The sequence below is a fragment of the Mizuhopecten yessoensis genome, unplaced genomic scaffold (genome assembly GCF_002113885.1).
Source record: "Mizuhopecten yessoensis strain PY_sf001 unplaced genomic scaffold, ASM211388v2 scaffold4783, whole genome shotgun sequence".
Taxonomy (NCBI): Eukaryota; Metazoa; Mollusca; class Bivalvia; order Pectinida; family Pectinidae; genus Mizuhopecten; species Mizuhopecten yessoensis.
In genome coordinates this window covers 402,081-422,208 of record NW_018405719.1, presented here as the reverse complement: position 1 = coordinate 422,208, position 20,128 = coordinate 402,081, and the positions used below count along the sequence as shown (strand labels likewise).

General features: G+C 34.6%; 1 protein-coding gene across 1 annotated transcript in view; it reads left to right on the top strand.

The window, feature by feature from the left end:
• Positions 1-18,822, top strand: part of LOC110449680 (arginine kinase-like) — a 32,621-nt gene extending 13,799 nt beyond the window's left edge. The window contains exons 2-7 of the mRNA XM_021496697.1: positions 4,064-4,218; positions 4,995-5,254; positions 13,101-13,249; positions 14,816-14,981; positions 16,214-16,400; positions 17,068-18,822. Of these exons, the coding sequence (XP_021352372.1) occupies positions 4,064-4,218; positions 4,995-5,254; positions 13,101-13,249; positions 14,816-14,981; positions 16,214-16,400; positions 17,068-17,228 (1,078 nt within the window). The 3' untranslated portion in view covers positions 17,229-18,822. The remainder of the gene's footprint in view (positions 1-4,063; positions 4,219-4,994; positions 5,255-13,100; positions 13,250-14,815; positions 14,982-16,213; positions 16,401-17,067) is intronic.
• Positions 18,823-20,128: the final 1,306 nt, after the last annotated feature.

The window sequence follows — 20,128 nt, the reverse complement described above, 5'->3', positions numbered from 1 at the left end:
AAAATAGTATTGTTATTCAGATATACCTTACATTTCTTAATCACAGATTTAATGGATGCACACAGACTCTGGTAACTTAAGAAATTATTCGATGTTACAGAAAACTTGTCTTTCAATTCTTCAAAATTTAGAAATGTTCCATCTCCTTTCATTGTGTCAACTACTGTATTTACACCTTTCTTATGCCAGTCTTCAAAATAAATGTATTGATTCCCTATCTCAAAGGTAAAATTGTACCATAAAGGGGAGGTAAGAAGTTCAGTTTTGGTTCTTATTTTATTTAGTTTTGACACTTTTATCCATGTATTTAGGACTTCTTTCCAAAATAAATTTGTTATGTTTAAGTTTTCAAAGAAACATTCACCAAATTTTGAAAGACACTGTATGGGACATATTTCATGTTCAAAAATATTTTTCCATTCCCTATCACTAGATGTTAATAGTCCTTTTATCCAAGTAGATTTTAAACTATCAATAAAGTTCCCTATATCTATCATTTTTAAACCTCTTTTGTTGTATTGTTTAATTAGAGTGTTCCTTTTCACTTTATCAATAGGTCCTTGCCATATAATTTAAAAAAAGTAGAATTCCATGTTTTAATAAAAGCTCTGTCTGGATTCGGTATAGTCATAAAGAGATGAATCATTTTTGAAAGTATTAATGTTTTTAAAACAGTTGTTCTACCTATTGGTGTAAGCATTCTTTTAGACCATTGTAGTAATGATTTATTTAAATTTTGTATAGCTTTATTATAGTTAATGTTAATCATTTCATCTAAGTTGACAGAGTAATCTATTCCAAGAAGGTTAAATTTTGTAATCCCCCATTTTAATTTCCATCTATGGTGGAAGAAGTCTTGACATTTTGATTGCCTCATTGAAAGATTTCCTAGAACCATTTAAAATAAGAGATGTGTCATCTGCAAATTGTGAGATTGTGTTCTTTATTCCCTACTTTGATACCCTTATTTTTTGCATTGTTTTTAACCATAATTGCCAATATTTCTGCCACAAGTATAAAAAGATATGGTGAAACAGGGTCGCCCTGACGACAGCGGCTTTCTATAGTGAAAAATTCTGATAACCTACCATTTTGTATAATAGCTGATGAAGTGTCTTTATATAGTGTATTGATCCAATGTCTGATACTCGGTCCAAAATTTAAAAAAATGATTACTTTGTCTAGAAACTTCCATGATACCGAGTCGAAGGCCTTTTCAAAATCTATTAAAACCAATAATCCAGGAATGTCATTATTTTCTGTATGATTCATTATGTCATATATTAATCTAGTATTCTCTCCAATAAACCTACCCTTTAAAAAACCTGTTTGTGTATCTGAAATTATAAATTCTAAGATTGTTTTCATTCTGTTGGCTATGCATGCTGAGGCTAACTTGTAAATTGTATTTAATAATGTAATAGGCCTCCAGTTTTTTAAAAATTGTCTTGGTTTTTCTCCTTTTGGAATACATGTAATAATACCTAGCCTTTGATAAGTGGATTTTTTTTTAGTATATACGTTCTGGCCAAAAAAAATAAAAAAAAAATCTGCAGGAAAGCCATCTGTTCCAGGAGATTTACAGTTTTTCATATTTTTAAAGCTTTTCCAAGCTCTTCTTCTGTTAAATTTCATTCTATTGTTTCTTTTTTATTGTCTGTTAATTTATTTAAATCAAATTCTTTGAGTAAGTTGTCTAGATCAACATCTTCTATACTCTTATTATTATATTTCTCCCTTCAGTAAAATTACATATACACATAGTCACGTTGACCGAGTGCAACAATTAAGAAAAACTTTATTAGAAGATTAGTATTTATTAGTTCAACGTCAACAGAGTGAAACGTACTTAAAATGTTTGTATTGATACATTCCGAGATTTTAGGTTATGAGTCATTCCATTTTGTTTTTCGGAATGTTTTCTCCATATACATGTGTGTACACGTGTTGACACTGTTTGGTGTTACGCCAGTCATTGCAGTTAAAAAGCTGTCGATCATGTTCAGAGACAGATCATTTCAGATAGGGCTGAGATCAGAATATATGTGATTTCCCATGTAGCGTGACTGATTAGTCTTCGATTTATAACAACCTGTGTGGTCCGGTAGAGGGTAATGCTATATAGCCGATATATATTCATCGTAGTGCGAGTCTGTGGGACTATCTACATTACTATGACAGCAAGGCCCCTTGATTGACTGGTTTGTGTGACCAATAGCAGTTCGTTAGGTTGTTTCTATTCTACCAACAGTGTCTTGGATGGACAGTGTCATAAATGATCACGTGGCAATGGACGGAAAAAGTGATCATAAGCTACATGAGCTGTAGGATATTATGTATTTTGTTTAAATCTATAATTTGCACATCCTCACATGTGTATCATAATTGAATAATAGAGAGAGAGAATCATTTTGTTTGTGTGTGTGTAATGACTGTAATATCTCTTTAATTATATTGTATTTACGGTTCTTGCCTGGTGTATTTGGGAATCAACATTTAGGTCATATGAGTGTATTGCTAAACGGAAATTGGAAGTACATCTCTAGTTGAAAATCCAATGTACGGAGACAGTATCACAATTTCCGCATATTCTAATGTTTAATATTAAACTGATGAATATTGTATGTTTCTTATTGTCAAAGTATTCAAAGCAATCCAGGCATTAATTCAGTTGTTTTTTAATCAATGAGTCACATGTGTCATTTTTTCTTTACTTCAGGAAACCGGCTACCTATTTCACTACTGTGAAGTATTTCAAGAACGATAACTCTTAGATGCTATTACTATGCACATGTTTTTATTATAAAATGTCAATTTTTAATCGTTTATAGATAACTAATTTTACACAATTTCAGCATTAATGAAATTGATATACATTAATGCAATACTAGTCTATGTCAGTATCATTTTTATTGACTTTATTTTGCAAAAACATATGTTTCAAATTATTTTTAAAATTCTCTCTTTTTTTACATAAATTCCCGTTTAAAATCCTTAAAATTCTGACAACCTATATTTTAAGAAAATCTACCGAGAAATGGCGACACAATCCTATAACCTTAAAGTAAACCCGATCTATTCTCGTTACAATGGTGTTTATTGAAATGTAATGATAATCTTCCACTCACTTCAAATTTCAACTAAACAAATTCGATTTATTTGTTTAGTTAAATATATTTATTCCATAGACCATCAAATGACCATCATTTTGCATGCATGTGAAAATAGGGGTTTCCTGTTAAAAAGACAATAAATATAATCAATCAATAGCATCAATAAAAAGCAGCACTAAACATAAAAATGTTTTGACATTATAACGTAAAGATATAACTGCATGTTATAATTAACGGTTCAATATATCAATATAAAGATTACATTTACATTATATTTCATTTACATAACATCTATTAAATCGTTAAATACACAACAATAGGAAAACTCTACTACTTACATTTCGAATACAAAATAATCAAATCTGCATTTATATTAACATAACATTAAAAACAGTCACAACCAGTACTAAGTGTTTAAAAGTCCAATCCAACAATACATTACCTTTGTCTGTACATTTACATTGCATCCAATTTTAAACAACCCAGTTCAAAGGTCAAGTAATAGGATACTTGTGACATCTAGGAATGTAAATGTATTTCTTTTTAATTTATGTTTTATAATTGCACACCACCCTGTCAGTCATTTAAAATTATATAAGCATATCATTAAATATGCAAGTTTTGTTATATTTCTAAAAATAGCTATTTGATATTAATATTCAAATAAAATGTTTATACTGCAAAATTTATTTCTCCTCTACAAGATATTTAGAATTTTGAATTAAAGAAAGAAAACAAACCAAAAAGACAAAATACAAGTATATACTACCAAACTTATCCGGAAACAGTCTATAATCCTTCTAACACTACTCCCCCTTACTGTTGTTGACACAGTTGTGATGGGACTAAGTTGCCGAATACGGAAGATAAACACGACGTGTAATACTATACTATCTTAGAGTTTAACCCATACAAGCACCAGTGTTGAATGAGCCAATTTAACATTGCAGCATGCCAACCATGTCTGTCGAGGAACACTGGAATAGACTGAAACATGCCAAGTCGACTTCCTTCCTGAAGAGAAATATGACAGATCTTATCTTTAGAGAGCTTAAAGACAGAGTTACTTACTTCAATGGAACTTTAGTAGACTGTATTAAAGGAGGTAAGTCTCGGACGTCCAAATTAAGTTTTTTATTTTTTATTTTATTGAAATTCAAAGAAGCAACTTCCACAAACCGATATTCTCTGGTCTGCTGAATGATATTTTATATAAAAATGTGTTTTTCTTCTCCCACACAACTCCAACAACCCAGGTGGAGTATAAACTGGTCTGGGGTGGATGTTGCGGTATCTGTGCTGTAGCATTCAAGTGAGGTGGCACTATAAATGATGCCGTTGGAAGCACGGTCCCACTACAAACAGAACACATTACATCCCCAGCACACATGCAGGAATACACACATAAGGAGATATTAGCCAGGTGGCATAGGACTAGCAGTAAGCGCCTGATAAGGCAGCTCCTGCGAAACCCTTACAAATTGTATTGATTAATGTATATGCTAATTGTATTAATTGTATATTTATGTACTGTGGCTTATGTTAGCTAGATAGGGCGTTATATCAAATGTTGTATACTATTATTATATTTAGCGCGCTAAGTACACATCATTATGAGGTCATACAGGGTCAAGCAAAAGAAAATAGATATGGCCAGAGGTACACGGAATATAACAGGTTATAGAAAATGATAAAACAGGAAAAAATCCCACTGCTGCAATATGTTTAGAAAATCAAATTTTGTTTCTTCAGTGTTCCATGAAAAAGACACTTGCTGTAGAATACAGCCTGCTAATTCCTACTTTTGATGAACATAAATGAACAATTTCCATTTCAAATTTCCTAATTAATTGGTAATAATGGACATGTGTTGCTCGCCAGGCTGTATAAACCTGGACAGTGGGTGTGGTATGTATGCCTCGGATCCTGAAGCGTACGATGTTTTCTGGGAGATATTTCATCCGGTTATCAAAGATTACCATAAAGTTGATAAAGTCGCCCATCCCAACCCAGACTTTGGAGACATAAACAATCTTGGTTTCGGTGATCTAGACCCAACAAAGAAGTACATCTCGTCAACACGTGTACGCCTTGGACGGTCTCAAGCTGGTTTCCCTTTCCATCCTACAGCCAAACTCAAGGTACGTATCATAGATCATAAAAGTACGAAACTAACAGTATGTACTTTATACAGCAGGGTTACCATATATAACGACCATACGTCAAGTCGTTACATGGACCTTACTGACAGATACATAAAGCACGAAAAGGCACAAATCAAAAAAGAAACAGGACCTTTATCTAGACGAATGTATCACTAAAAAAGACATTGCATTGACTTCGATACTAACATCAGTTTTTTGGGATCGTGTATCAAATGATGTATATAAATGAGAATTTACTATGATAAAAAGAATCTGATGTTAATCCAAATTTTCCTTTTACCACAAAAGTGTAGTTAACTCCCCTTATTCAGCGAACCTCTGTTTTTTAGTCTTGTTGGCTGAAATCGTGCTTACTTCTTCTGACCTTGATCTGCTCCCAGCTTATCTCTTAGTCCTCTTATGAGACCTTATATTTCTCTTCGTGGTATTTTTTATGACCTAGTCAAGTTCCTTTCACGATCCACTTTCTTTATGGTATTTTTTTGACCTAATCAAGTTCCTTTCGTGATCCATTTTCTTTCTGGTAATTTTTAAAAACGTGTTCCTTATGTCCGTCCCTTTCTCTCTCTGTACACATATTCTTACAGTTAACACAATTAATCACACAATCACTCGTATCGCTGAATTTATTGATAGGTTGTTAACTGATACTATCTTAGTAGTCTCCGATATTTTGTCTTGTATATTGCATCTTGTCATCAAACCAACAACTTGTTGAAAAGTGGAACGCGTTCAAGCAAGTATAGTTTTAGTAGTGTTTATCTCAGTGCTACCATTGCGTAGTACACGTATGCTAGCGTTATCCATGTAACATTAGAAACGTTGTCTTTTTCGGTTTGTTTTTCTGAAATATATGTATTGGCCAGTGAAAGAGATACTAAGTAGCTGTTTCAGAGACATGCTGGTGATCTCTGAATAGGTTTTATGTTAGATCACCCGCCCTCTTTCTCAGTAGACATGAGATCACATGGTCATCCCTGCTTGTACAATTTATATAAATTTGTCAGAGGTACATAACGTTTTTAAGTAAGATGAAGGGGTTGCTTACTATATCATTTCCTTTTTACAAATAACAGCAAAGAAGTTAAATCACAAGACTTGGCACAATAATTGATTAAACGTTCTTACATTCCTTACGGGATATTTCCAATCTCCAGGAATGTGAACTAGGTGTATTATGTCACATAGATAGGTAGGTGTTCAGTTATTATTGGTTTAACACATGAAGGTATGTCTATGATCCATTCCCCTTTCAGACAGAACTTTCTAACCTAGTTTTTTTTTATATAAAGTTCCATGTTATGTACCTCTTCTTAGATCTATTCTTATAGTTTCAAAGTACACCGATTCAAACCGAGTTTAAAGAAGATCAGATCAATTGACCAGACCTTATCTGCATATTCAAATGTTGTAGGAATGAGTGTTGTTTAGATCGTACATAATGACTCATTTTAAATCCTATATTGTAGGTATCAAGCATTTTTTGACTGTTCATATTAATATGGATAGACCAAGTTTAATTCTTTGAAAAAAAGTCACACCAAAATATTTGCGTTTATCAAACTTGTCGATATTTAGAGAATGATTACAGTACTTGGAGAATGTCTAGGATATTGGTTAAGGCGGGATAACTGTGATGTCCCATTCAATATCCCATATTGGTGCTAGCCCAATCAATAATTCTGCCCAGGTCTTGATTATGATAACTAGAGGCTTAAATTGAATTTAGAATTACATGTTAAAATATATCTGCGAAGAGCTTCATGTCATTGTGAACAATATTAGTCATGTCATTTGTGTATAACATATATAAATGGATACAGGATTATCTTTGGGTGACATTTTCATTAACAACCACGAAAATAGAGCTAAGAAAGGATAAGAAGGGTAAAATATTTGAATGGAGATCATAAAAAGAACGATGATAATAAAACAAGGTGTTCCGGAAGGGTAGGCGTCATCTGCTTCATCGACGATATGTCATATATAAGGAGGACATATAACATCACGATATGTCATATAACATCACGATATGTCATATAAACAGAGGCCATATAACATCACGATATGTCATATAAACAGAGGCCATATAACATCACGATATGTCATATAAACAGAGGCCATATAACATCACGACATGTCATATAAACAGAGGCCATATAACATCACGACATGTCATATAAACAGAGGCCATATAACATCACGACATGTCATATAAACAGAGGCCATATAACATCACGACATGTCATATAAACAGAGGCCATATAACATCACGACATGTCATATAAACAGAGGCCATATAACATCACGACATGTCATATAAACAGAGGCCATATAACATCACGACATGTCATATATAAGGAGGACATATAACAACACGACATGTCATGTAAACAGAGGCCATATAACATCACGAAATGTCATATAAACAGAGGCCATATAACATCACGATATGTCATATAAACCGAGGCCATATAACATCACGATATGTCATATAAAAGGAGGCCATATAACATCACGACATGTCATGTCAACAGAGGCCTTATAACATCACGATATGTCATATAAAAGGAGGGCATATAACATCACGACATGTCATATAAAAGGAGGACATATAACATCACGATATGTCATATAAACAGAGGCAATATAACATCACGACATGTCATATACACAGAGGCCATATAACATCACGATATGTCATATAAACAGAGGCCATATAACATCACGACATGTCATGTAAACAGAGGCCATATAACATCACGATATGTCATATAAAAGGAGGGCATATAACATCACGACATGTCATATAAAAGGAGGACATATAACATCGCGATATGTCATATAAACAGAGGCAATATAACATCACGACATGTCATATACACAGAGGCCATATAACATCACGATATGTCATGTAAACAGAGGCCATATACCATCACGACATGTCATGTAAGCAGAGGCCATATAACATCACGACATGTCATATAAACAGAGGCCATATAACATCACGATTTGTAATATAAACAGAGGCCATATAACATCACGACATGTTATGTAAACAGAGGCCATATAACAGTACGATATGTTATGTAAACAGAGGCCATATCACATCACGACATGTCATGTAAACAGAGGCCATATAACATCACGACATGTCATGTAAACAGAGGCCATATAACATCACGACATGTCATATACACAGAGGCCATATAACATCACGACATGTCATGTAAACAGAGGCTATATAACATCACGATATGTCATCTAAACAGAGGCCATATAACTTCACGATATGTCATGTAAACAGAGGACATATAACATCACGACATGTTATGTAAAAAGAGGCCATATAACAGTACGATATGTTATGAAAACAGAGGCCATATCACATCACGACATGTCATGCAAACAGAGGCCATATAACACCACGATATGTCATATAAACAGGGGCCATATAACATCACGAAGTGTCGTATAAACAGAGGCCATATATCATCACGATATGTCATATACACAGAGGCCATATCACATCACGACATGTCATGCAAACAGAGGCCATATAACATGACGACATGTCATATACACAGAGGACATATAACATAACGACATGTCATGTAAACAGAGGCAATATAACATCACGATATGTTATATAAACAGAGGCCATATATAAACAGAGGCCATATATCATCACGATATGTCATATACATAGAGGCCATATACCATCACGATATGTCATATAAAAAGAGGCCATATAACATCACTATATGTCATATAAACAGAGTCCATATAACATCACGATATGTCATCTAAACAGAGGCCATATAACACCACGATATGTCATATAAACATAGGCCCTATAACATCACGATATGTCGTATAAACAGAGGCCATATATAAACAGAGGCCATATAACATCACGATGTGTCGTATAAACAGAGGCCATATGACATCACGATATGTCATGTAAACAGAGGCCATATAACATCACGATATGTCATATAAACAGAGGCCATATACCATCACGACATGTCATGTAAACAGAGGCCATATAACATCACGACATGTCATATAAACAGAGGCCATATAACATCACTATATGTTATATAAACAGAGGCCGTATAACATCACGACATGTCATATAAACGAGGCCATATAACATCACGATATGTCATATAAACAGAGGCCATATAACATCACGACATGTCATATTAACAGAGGCCATATAACATCACGATATGTCGTATAAACAGAGGCCATATATCATCACGATATGTCATGTAAACAGTGGCCATATAACATCACGATATGTCATATAAACAGAGGCCATATAACATCACGATATGTCATATAAACAGAGGCCATATAACATCACAATATGTCATATACACAGAGCCCATATAACAAATTACGTATTATCATATATTTAAAGACATTTTATAGAAGCCTGACGTTACTGATATCTGTCTCTGAATTGTGTAAGCATTTTGTAAACGTTTTTCTTTACTCACAGTGCTCTCATCTATCAACCACCATGGCCCTGATTAACATCTTTATACATACATTTTTTTCGTGGGATCAAAAAGGGTGGTTTCCACTAAGGCAGTATTCCATCAGGTCTTTAAAGTTAATTTACATTTAAAATAGTCTTTTGATCATTAGCATCCTGTTCAGAAATCTCTGTACTTTATAACTTGTATGGCGAGGTTACATCTGGGGTTGGAGGTTCATCTAGCTTATCTGATATTTGTGGCGGGGAAACAGTCGTTAAGTACTGATCGTAAAGTGCTTTAGCTTGATCAGTTCGGTGTTTTGTAAGTGAGTTATCAATATAAAATAGTGTAACTCTGTCAGGTAAATAACTTCCTTGTTCGTTTTATTTGTTCCACATTGGAATACTGTATCTATGGCAAAACTTTAAAGGTTAGTCACAGGTACTAGCCTCGTCTGTCTATACACACGTGGTATAGAAAGGCTAGTGTCTGTGATACAGTCACAGGTACTAGCCTCGTCTGTCTATACACACGTGGTATAGAAAGGCTAGTGTCTGTGATACAGTCACAGGTACTAGCCTCGTCTGTCTATACACACGTGGTATAGAAAGGCTAGTGTCTGTGATACAGTCACAGGTACTAGCCTCGTCTGTCTATACACACGTGGTATAGAAAGGCTAGTGCCTGTGATACAGTCACGACGTATGCATATCTTACGTTCATTTTTCCTGTGTTCTTTCCGTTGTATCAGATCACTTAGCAATATTATGTATCCTATTTCTTTGTCTCATTCTTAGTCTAAGAGTTGCGTTCATTCAGGGCTTAACATCAGGGTTTAGTCTTATGGGTGTCAGTATTAAAAGCACATGTTATTAATATATTCATGGACGTACTGACTGTTTTAATTTAATTTCAATTTATTTCCGATGCCCAATTTTAGATGTAGATATGCAGCCTACCATGAAATTATGTTTTTGAACTAAATTTTCCTCAAATCCTTTCAACATGTTCACTTTCGATATCTGGTCGGCGCTTACTTATGTTTTTATGATAGATTACAACCCCACCACCACCCTGTTGAAAAAGATTCCAATTTAATATCAGAGTTTGCGATTAGAGGGCTGAGGTGTGATTCAGTTATACAAACTAAATCACTATCAGGTATTTGTGTTTCAATGACTTCAATAAAATATTAAAACAGATACAAGGTTTTGGTTCAATACATCTGAGGTACAAACACTTTTGTATAGAAATATGACTTTAATGGCTTTCCAACGGGTAGGGAGGGAATCACCATTTTAACACTTAAAAGTCTGGTTTGGTTTGTTGTGTTGTACGTCCTCAGATTCAGATTCTTTATTTCCTTATGTTTACAACACATCGGAGAGTAGACATACATATGTACAAAATATCACAATGTATAACACAAATTACAGTTGATGCAATAGTGTACAATGCATAACATAGATTATTAAAACACAATATACCTGTATGTGGGTATAACATACAGAACATGCAGTATTATATTTAGTTAAACAATATTATTTCGTCGTTTTGTACTTAAATGCAAAAATTTGCCTAGGTTATTTAGATCTTTAACGATTTTGGTATTGAACAGTTCTATTAACTTGAAAACACTTGGTCGTTTGTAAAAATAAGGTTTAATATATTCATGCCTAAAATCCTCATAAAATTTGCATTTAAGTATAAAATGGAATTCATCTTCAACATCATTAGCGTTACAGAATGTACAAAGTCGTTGTTCTCTTGGTTGATTTCTGTACCTGCCTTGCTCAATATTTAAACTATGTGAGCTTAATCTAAAACGTGTTAAGTATTTTTTGTATAAATTATTGATAGGTTTTCTCAAATAGTATTGCAGGGTAAATTTGTCAATAAGATGTTGATAAAGAAAACCTCTAGAAATAGTTTGAATGTTAGATAATAAGTTTTGCTGATATATATCGTAAAACCGTTGTTCAATTATTTTATAAATATGTCTATCAGTAGTGTTACCATTGATGTCCCATAAATAACCTAAACCTAATTTGCAAAGGTTCCCCCTGGATATTTATAATCCAACTGTCATTCGACAAAATCCTTTCTTCATAACAAGTTTTTAAAATACAATTATCTATATTTCTTAATTTTAACCAATATTTAATGATACGAAGCTTTCTACTTTCCGCCAGTGGCATTCTTCCTAACTCATAATATACTAAATTATTACAGGTACTCTTTTTAACTCCGAGTAGCCGTTTACAAAAATTCATATGTATTTTCTCGACATCTAAAGCATTATGAAATCCCCATATCTCTGCACTGTAGCTCAAAATGCTATTTATATATGTATCAAAAACTGCACATTGTGTTTCAATATTAAAATTATGATTTTTCAGTTTGCTACAAATTGCATAATACGCCTTATTAGCTTGTTCTGCAACGTGTTTTTGTGTAACATTAAATTTACCATTATAATTGAAAAGCATTCCTAAGTAATTGAACTGATTAACAACTTGCAGCTCTATGTTATCATATATCCACTTTTCGTTATTCCGTAGTATGCCACCATTCCTAAAAACTATTATTTTCGTCTTTTCTGTATTTAATGTAGTAATGTCCTATCAACAGCTAAGGTCATTAAAGGATGTGCCAGGTTTTGGTGGTGGAGGAAAACCACCGACCTACGGCCAGTACCTAGCAACTGCCCCACGTAGGTCTCGAACCGATGACCTAGTGGTGTTAACACTTCAAGTCAACCAGGAAAATTAATAAACAAAATACAGAAACCAACAAACAAATCTTATAACTTTCAAATCCAATAATAATCACAAACATCTCTCACGAAAACCCGAACAAATATGAAATTCAAAAACAAATCGTATAATAGTTACAAACAAAATCTAAACACCACTAAATCTGTTTACAACCACAAATATAATTGAATACAATTAACTATCAAAGTTAATAACAATGACGTTAGAAACAAACGAAAAAGAATGACCAACAACCTGATAACAATAGAAAACATATCTCATAACCTTCACACAAAACAACCTCCGAGGACAAGGGGATTTCCGGGCCCTCTGACTGATATATTACGACTCTAAATAAAGTGTTTGACAGTAAAATAATGACATATGTATGTTACCTGTCTTTATCGTGTTGTGTTGAACAAGACGTTAGTTGTAGAATTGTGAATGTCAGTTGTTTATGTTGTTCACAGTCTCAAAAGAACAACCCTAAGAATCGTGTCATAGAACTTGAAACTTATACAGTATCTATTTTACCACGTATAAACATATTGTTTTATCCTAATTTGTATCTTGCAGGATCGGAAAGAACTAGAATCCAGGGCAAAGGCAGCTTTGGATACCTTAAGTGGGGAATTGAAGGGATCATATTATTCCCTAAGCGAAATGAGCGAGGACAAACAGATCGAGCTTACAGAGGGACACTTCCTCTATTTACAGGGAAATAGGTAACGGGGTTCCTCTATTTACAGGGAAATAGGTAACGGGGTTATCGACAGTCCTTGGGTCTAGTGCTCAATAGCGACATTATTAAACTCTTCCTCTATTTACAGGGAAATAGGTAACGGGGTTATCGACAGTCCTTGGGTCTAGTGCTCAATAGCGACATTATAAAACACTTCCTCTATTTACAGGGAAATAGGTAACGGGGTTATCGACAGTCCTTGGGTCTAGTGCTCAATAGCGACATTATAAAACACTTCCTCTATTTACAGGGAAATAGGTAACGGGGTTATCGACAGTCCTTGGGTCTAGTGCTCAATAGCGACATTATAAAACACTTCCTCTATTTACAGGGAAATAGGTAACGGGGTTATCGACAGTCCTTGGGTCTAGTGCTCAATAGCGACATTATAAAACACTTCCTCTATTTACAGGGAAATAGGTAACGGGGTTATCGACAGTCCTTGGGTCTAGTGCTCAATAGCGACATTATAAAACACTTCCTCTATTTACAGGGAAATAGGTAACGGGGTTATCGACAGTCCTTGGGTCTAGTGCTCAATAGCGACATTATAAAACACTTCCTCTATTTACAGGGAAATAGGTAACGGGGTTATCGACAGTCCTTGGGTCTAGTGCTCAATAGCGACATTATAAAACACTTCCTCTATTTACAGGGAAATAGGTAACGGGGTTATCGACAGTCCTTGGGTCTAGTGCTCAATAGCGACATTATAAAACACTTCCTCTATTTACAGGGAAATAGGTAACGGGGTTATCGACAGTCCTTGGGTCTAGTGCTCAATAGCGACATTATAAAACACTTCCTCTATTTACAGGGAAATAGGTAACGGGGTTATCGACAGTCCTTGGGTCTAGTGCTCAATAGCGACATTATAAAACACTTCCTCTATTTACAGGGAAATAGGTAACGGGGTTATCGACAGTCCTTGGGTCTAGTGCTCAATAGCGACATTATAAAACACTTCCTCTATTTACAGGGAAATAGGTAACGGGGTTATCGACAGTCCTTGGGTCTAGTGCTCAATAGCGACATTATAAAACACTTCCTCTATTTACAGGGAAATAGGTTACAGGGTTATCGACAGTCCTTGGGTCTAGTGCTCTATAGCGACATTATAAAACACTTCCTCTATTTACAGGGAAATAGGTAATGGGGTTATCGACAGTCCTTGGGTCTAGTGCTCAATAGCGACATAAGTAAACATTAAGTGACTTCACTTGATTTATACAAAGAGGAGCTGTAAGATCTGATAACCCTGTATAATTGAAGCTAACTATAAAGCAAGAAAGATGCGTATATGGTAATAATTAAGATACTTGGATAACCTTAATGTGCAATTCAGCTATAGGGATAACCAAATATCTAATTCACCTGACGGAATGGGTATTATGTAGTTCACGTGACGGGATACCGTAAATGTGTGATCAGATTACAGGTTAGCATAACTAAACAGCATAAACGTAGCATTGATTTGAAATTTATATTTTCTCAAATTAAAAAAAAAATGAATTTAAACCAGTTATATAGTAATAATTGAATATGACAGGTTCCTTGGCGATGCCAATGTCTATGACGACTGGCCAGTGGGACGGGGAATATTCTACAACCCATCCAGGACGTTCTTGGTATGGGTGAACGAGGAGGACCACCTTCGGTTCATCTCAATGCAGGAGGGGAGTGACTTGGGTACCGTGTACAGACGGCTGGTAACGGTACGTGTTGTTCAGCTCTGGTGACATATGTATGAATGAACTGAAGGTGCTTGCATGCGACTCGCATTGACGTCAGATAATAATAATTATGTTTTTCCTTTGGTTCTGGTGACTGTTTCTGTTGTTGTCTTTTCATATTGATTACAAATTCTGTGTTGAGTCTTCAGCATACGGTTGCTTTATTTTCTTTGAATGGTCGTAAATTATCAACGAGTTTTATAATCAGATTTAGATTTTTCTGAAATACTAAATATTTCATGAATCTTCATTGACCGAAATTAAAAGAAAATTGACAACCAAAACAAACTCTTACACAGAGGCGGGTATTCTATTAATTTCAGTATCAGTAGCAGGCCGGATACCAGTAATTTGGTAGGTAGTGAAGGCAAAAGACCAATTAAACAGTTATCCAGTAGTTTGTGACCAGTTGCGGCAGAAGTGTAGCAGTAATATATGTTTGTTTGGTGTAGCGAACTTGTTATTTCCTGTGTTTAACAAAATACGAACTCTTGTTGTAACCTCAGCCTCAATCATTTTTTCATCTGATCAAACAGAATCCGTTTTTCAATGAGTTTCGTGATATGATGTTGTTTTGCTTGTTTTCACTTTTAATTCTAACAGGACTATTGAAATCCGGGAGAACACCCGGCCCATCGTCTACAGTAGCAAAGACCCCTCCTGGTGATTCCAGTCTACAGTGAATCATTGTATGGAGTTTGATTGCTATATTCAGAAGAGCACACTGAAGTCAGTTCTTCTAAAGTTGAATATTGTACCTCCCATTTGTCATTGTGCTGTCTTAAACATAACCATTATATTGTTGTTTTCTTCTTTTAAAGTAAACATACATTTGATGTATAATCGCCTTCCTTGATTACAGACGATAGTAAATTAGCGTTTTGTCTATTCCCGTTGATTGGGGTAAACTTCAATAGTGTCAGTTTTATCGTCTCTTTACATATTCTTTTCTGTAGTAACTCTAATACAGTACACAATTTCAACGTCATTCATCGTGAAGGAAGTGTATGCTATTACCGAAATACTACCCATATGTTTGAAATGGGTCATACAGGGTCAAACAATAAAAGGTTGATAAACAGTAAAATTGCACAAATATTGCCATGGGGGAATGCCCGTATGTACTTTATGTGAACAGCGTAAAAACACGAGAGAACAATGATATTTCGAGGTTATGATACTGCGTCCTACTCACTCTGAGCACTTTCTTTTAGGCCATGAAATCTCTGGAGGAGAGAAGCAGCCTGAAGTTCGCCCATCATCCCAACCTTGGGTTCCTAGGCTACTGTCCTACCAACCTTGGTACCACTCTGAGAGCCAGCGTACATATCAAAATCCCATGTCTCGCGAGTAAACCTTACTTCCATGACTTCTTAGAAAAACATCACCTGCAAGTAAGAGGTAGGTTTCTGGTTAGGCGGAATTATGTGACCAGGAGTTTGTTTTCTTTGTCCTATATATAGGTTAATGAGATGTTACACACTAAATTGGTCATTGAGTGTCACCCCTATCGTCTGTGGACGCATGTAATAATAACTTGTTCAAGCACAGTCTAAAAACCCTGAATAAACAAATGCTGTTTGTCAATTAATTTATTGCATTCTGTACTTCGCAGTAAATGTGTTATCAATAAGGCTAGCACCATAGTATGTTGGGACTTGACAAATACTTTCTTTTCATCATAGTTACGAGCCATGAACTCTTTATTACAATTTCAGAATATTTTAATGTAAAGAATGACAATGCTTGTGTAAGTCATACAACAATGTTTAATAGTACACATATAGCAGAGTGTGATTGTAAAAAGATTGCCGTGAGATTTTAAATACATTTCCAGAAACATCAATGTTATATTAGGATCAAGCTATCACTTATTGTGACAAGTAATATACATTGTGTAAGATATATAGCAATTCTCTGTAAATAAATAAATAAATCCTCATTAAAATAGAATCACTCAAAGATATAATTGAAGTTGTCTTTGGTAAATATTGAGAAGAAAACTAGGGAGCTTTCACATTTCTTAGTTAAATTTACATATACAAGTTTTTTGGGTTTTTCACTGTAGGTGTAAATGGTGTGCACACGGAAATGACTGGAGACATTTACGACATTTCCAACAAGAGGAGATTGGGCCTAACCGAGATCGAGGCTGTCCGCGAAATGATACGTGGTGTGGGGGCAGTGCTTGCTGAGGAGCAGAGGTTGGATGGCAGTCTTATGGTGTAAAGATAGGTACACTAAGACATTCAAGACATTCTAATGGAAATATTTAATGGACATATTTAGAATTGGTGATATTTTTTGCTGTTTGCATTTCCATACCGGTGTCTAACACTTTATAGTATCTAGAGAGAGTTGTGATGTATGTATTACACACCTTGTAGCCCGTAGCCTGGAGTATATTTGGTGTCTGTGGTGGTGTCTACCTGACAACCTGATTAGTAAATGTGAATCTTTGTTCATATAGTTGGTGACCGTCTGATTGTAATAAGACAACTTGAAAGATGTCTGTAAGATGTTCCTGTCTATGTTTAATATCAAACGAAATGCTGAGTATCAATGTCAATGGCCAAGGCGGCTGGGTTTTAATGCTGAGTATACCCTACTACAATGCAAATGGCAAAGGCGGTTTGGTTTCGATTCTCTGATCGGTTTCCTCCCACATTAAGATCCTCTGAGCGATAATATAAGTTAAAACCTTGTTTCAGAAGTGTTGTAAAATAAATCAAAGTTTTAGGTTTTCTTTCCTTATAACCCCTGCTGAAACGGCTATTCACGCTGTACATTCCCTACTATAACACCTGTTTCGTGCAATATCCCTCTACAACTACACACATATCATGTTATATCCCTCTACAACAACACACATATCATGTTATATCCCTCTACAACTACACACATATCATGTTATATCCCTCTACAACAACACACATATCATGCTATATCCCTTTACAACAACAAACATCTCATGCTATATCCCTCTATAACAACACACATATCATGCTATATCGCTTTACAACAACACACATATCATGCTATATCCATCTACAACTACACACATATCATGCTATATCCCTTTACAACAACAAACATCTCATGCTATATCCCTCTATAACAACACACATATCATGCTATATCCCTTTACAACAACAAACATCTCATGCTATATCCCTCTATAACAACACACATATCATGCTATATCCCTTTACAACAACAAACATCTCATGCTATATCCCTCTATAACAACACACATATCATGCAATATCCCTCTACAACTACACACATATCATGTTATATCCCGCTACAACAACACACATATCATGCTATATCACTCTACAACAACACACATATCATGCAATATCCCTCTACAACTACACACATATCATGTTATATCCCGCTACAACAACACACATATCATGCTATATCACTCTACAACAACACACATATCATGCAATATCCCTCTAGAACTACACACATATCATGCTATATCCCTCTACAACAACACACATATCATGATATGTCCCTCTCTAAGGCGACTATTTCATGTTTTATCCCTCTACAACAACACACATATCATGCTATATCCCTCTTTAAGACGACTATTTCATGTTTTATCCCCCTACTGCAACAACTGTTTACTTCAGCATTCCCTACTTCAACTTGTGTGAGTGTAGGTGTGTGTACATAAATACATGCATACAACTTATATTTAAATTGAAAATGATATTATCTTGTTTTACTTTTTTTATTTGTTAAGAAACATATCATGTAATCGTTCATACATAATCTGTCTTGAAATTATTTTATAATAAATCTTTGTTCTCTCAGTTCTTGTTTAGTTTTATTTTCTATCCTTTATATTATGTACACTCACAACATTATCTGGTAGTCAAGATTTACACGGTAGATTTTTAATTCTTCATGAGTTTTAAGAATTCGGTAACTTCCTTTTAATAATTCATTAAAGGATGAGTATCTATAAGGCCCTGTTTTGGGCCCCGGTATATCCGATGTTTACCTCCTTAATTTGTTCAAAGATGTCTTATTGTTTCACATGCGCAAAAACTAAGGCAAAAGTTTGACCGAAAGTGGGTTTTTGGGGTACCAAAATGGGTAGGGGAAATCATCACGAATATAATTTGCTGCTTTCAGAATGAGCTAAAACAACAAAAATAATGCCATTTTTGTTTTTGGAAACATGTGTTGATTAAACAGACATGTATAAAAGAATGAAAAATGACAGAAAATATCAAACGGAGGATTAAGTCAGGGTGTTGTTTAAGGTAATTTTCAAATGAAAAATGTTTTGTTTTCTCAATAATTTCCTTTCTAATTTATATTTTGAGTTGCATTTTACAACTTTACTCATTTGAGTACACTTACATAAAATGCATATTCACTATACTCTTCCCTTTTGTTTTATACTGAGTTATGGCTTCTGGACACATCTCAAACTTGATAATTTCAAATATTTCTCAATCTTAAGGGAAATGAAAGGTGCAGAAATGAAGGAGGAGATGCACTTTAGTCCTTGTATTCCAAAACACAAGAAAGGGTGTGTTTTAAGTAAAAAGGGATAAGTATGAAACTTTTACAAATCATTTATCATCATTTACCTAATATCCATGCAAAGTTGCATGCTTATCCCAAAGTGCCTTTTATGTACAATCTACGTATAAGCATCAGAAATAGGCAGAACAATTGACAAAACAATTAAATGGACTAACTTTAACAATTAAAACATATGCTTTCCTTGAGGCTAGGAGACTTAATATTACCAGCAAATCAAACTTCATATATGAAATGAATCATTTTACCGTAGTGATTGTTGTAAATGCCCCTTTTTATGCGTAAGTTACCAGCAGGATCATTAATCTGTAACACAACAGTAAACATCTTATCTGAGACACCAGCGATGTCTGCAGAGCTGAATTCGACCATAATTATGACATGAGAGCTATTTACCTGAAACAGATTCTTGTATCAGCAGACGTAGGTTGTCGAGTTCGGTCCTACTCATCTGTGTAATCATGCTTGTTAATCTTTATATACTGCCAGAAGCTTGCTTTTAGTATTTCCCTCAGTTCTCTTTCTTTTTAAATTTTCATCAATATTTATATTCAGTT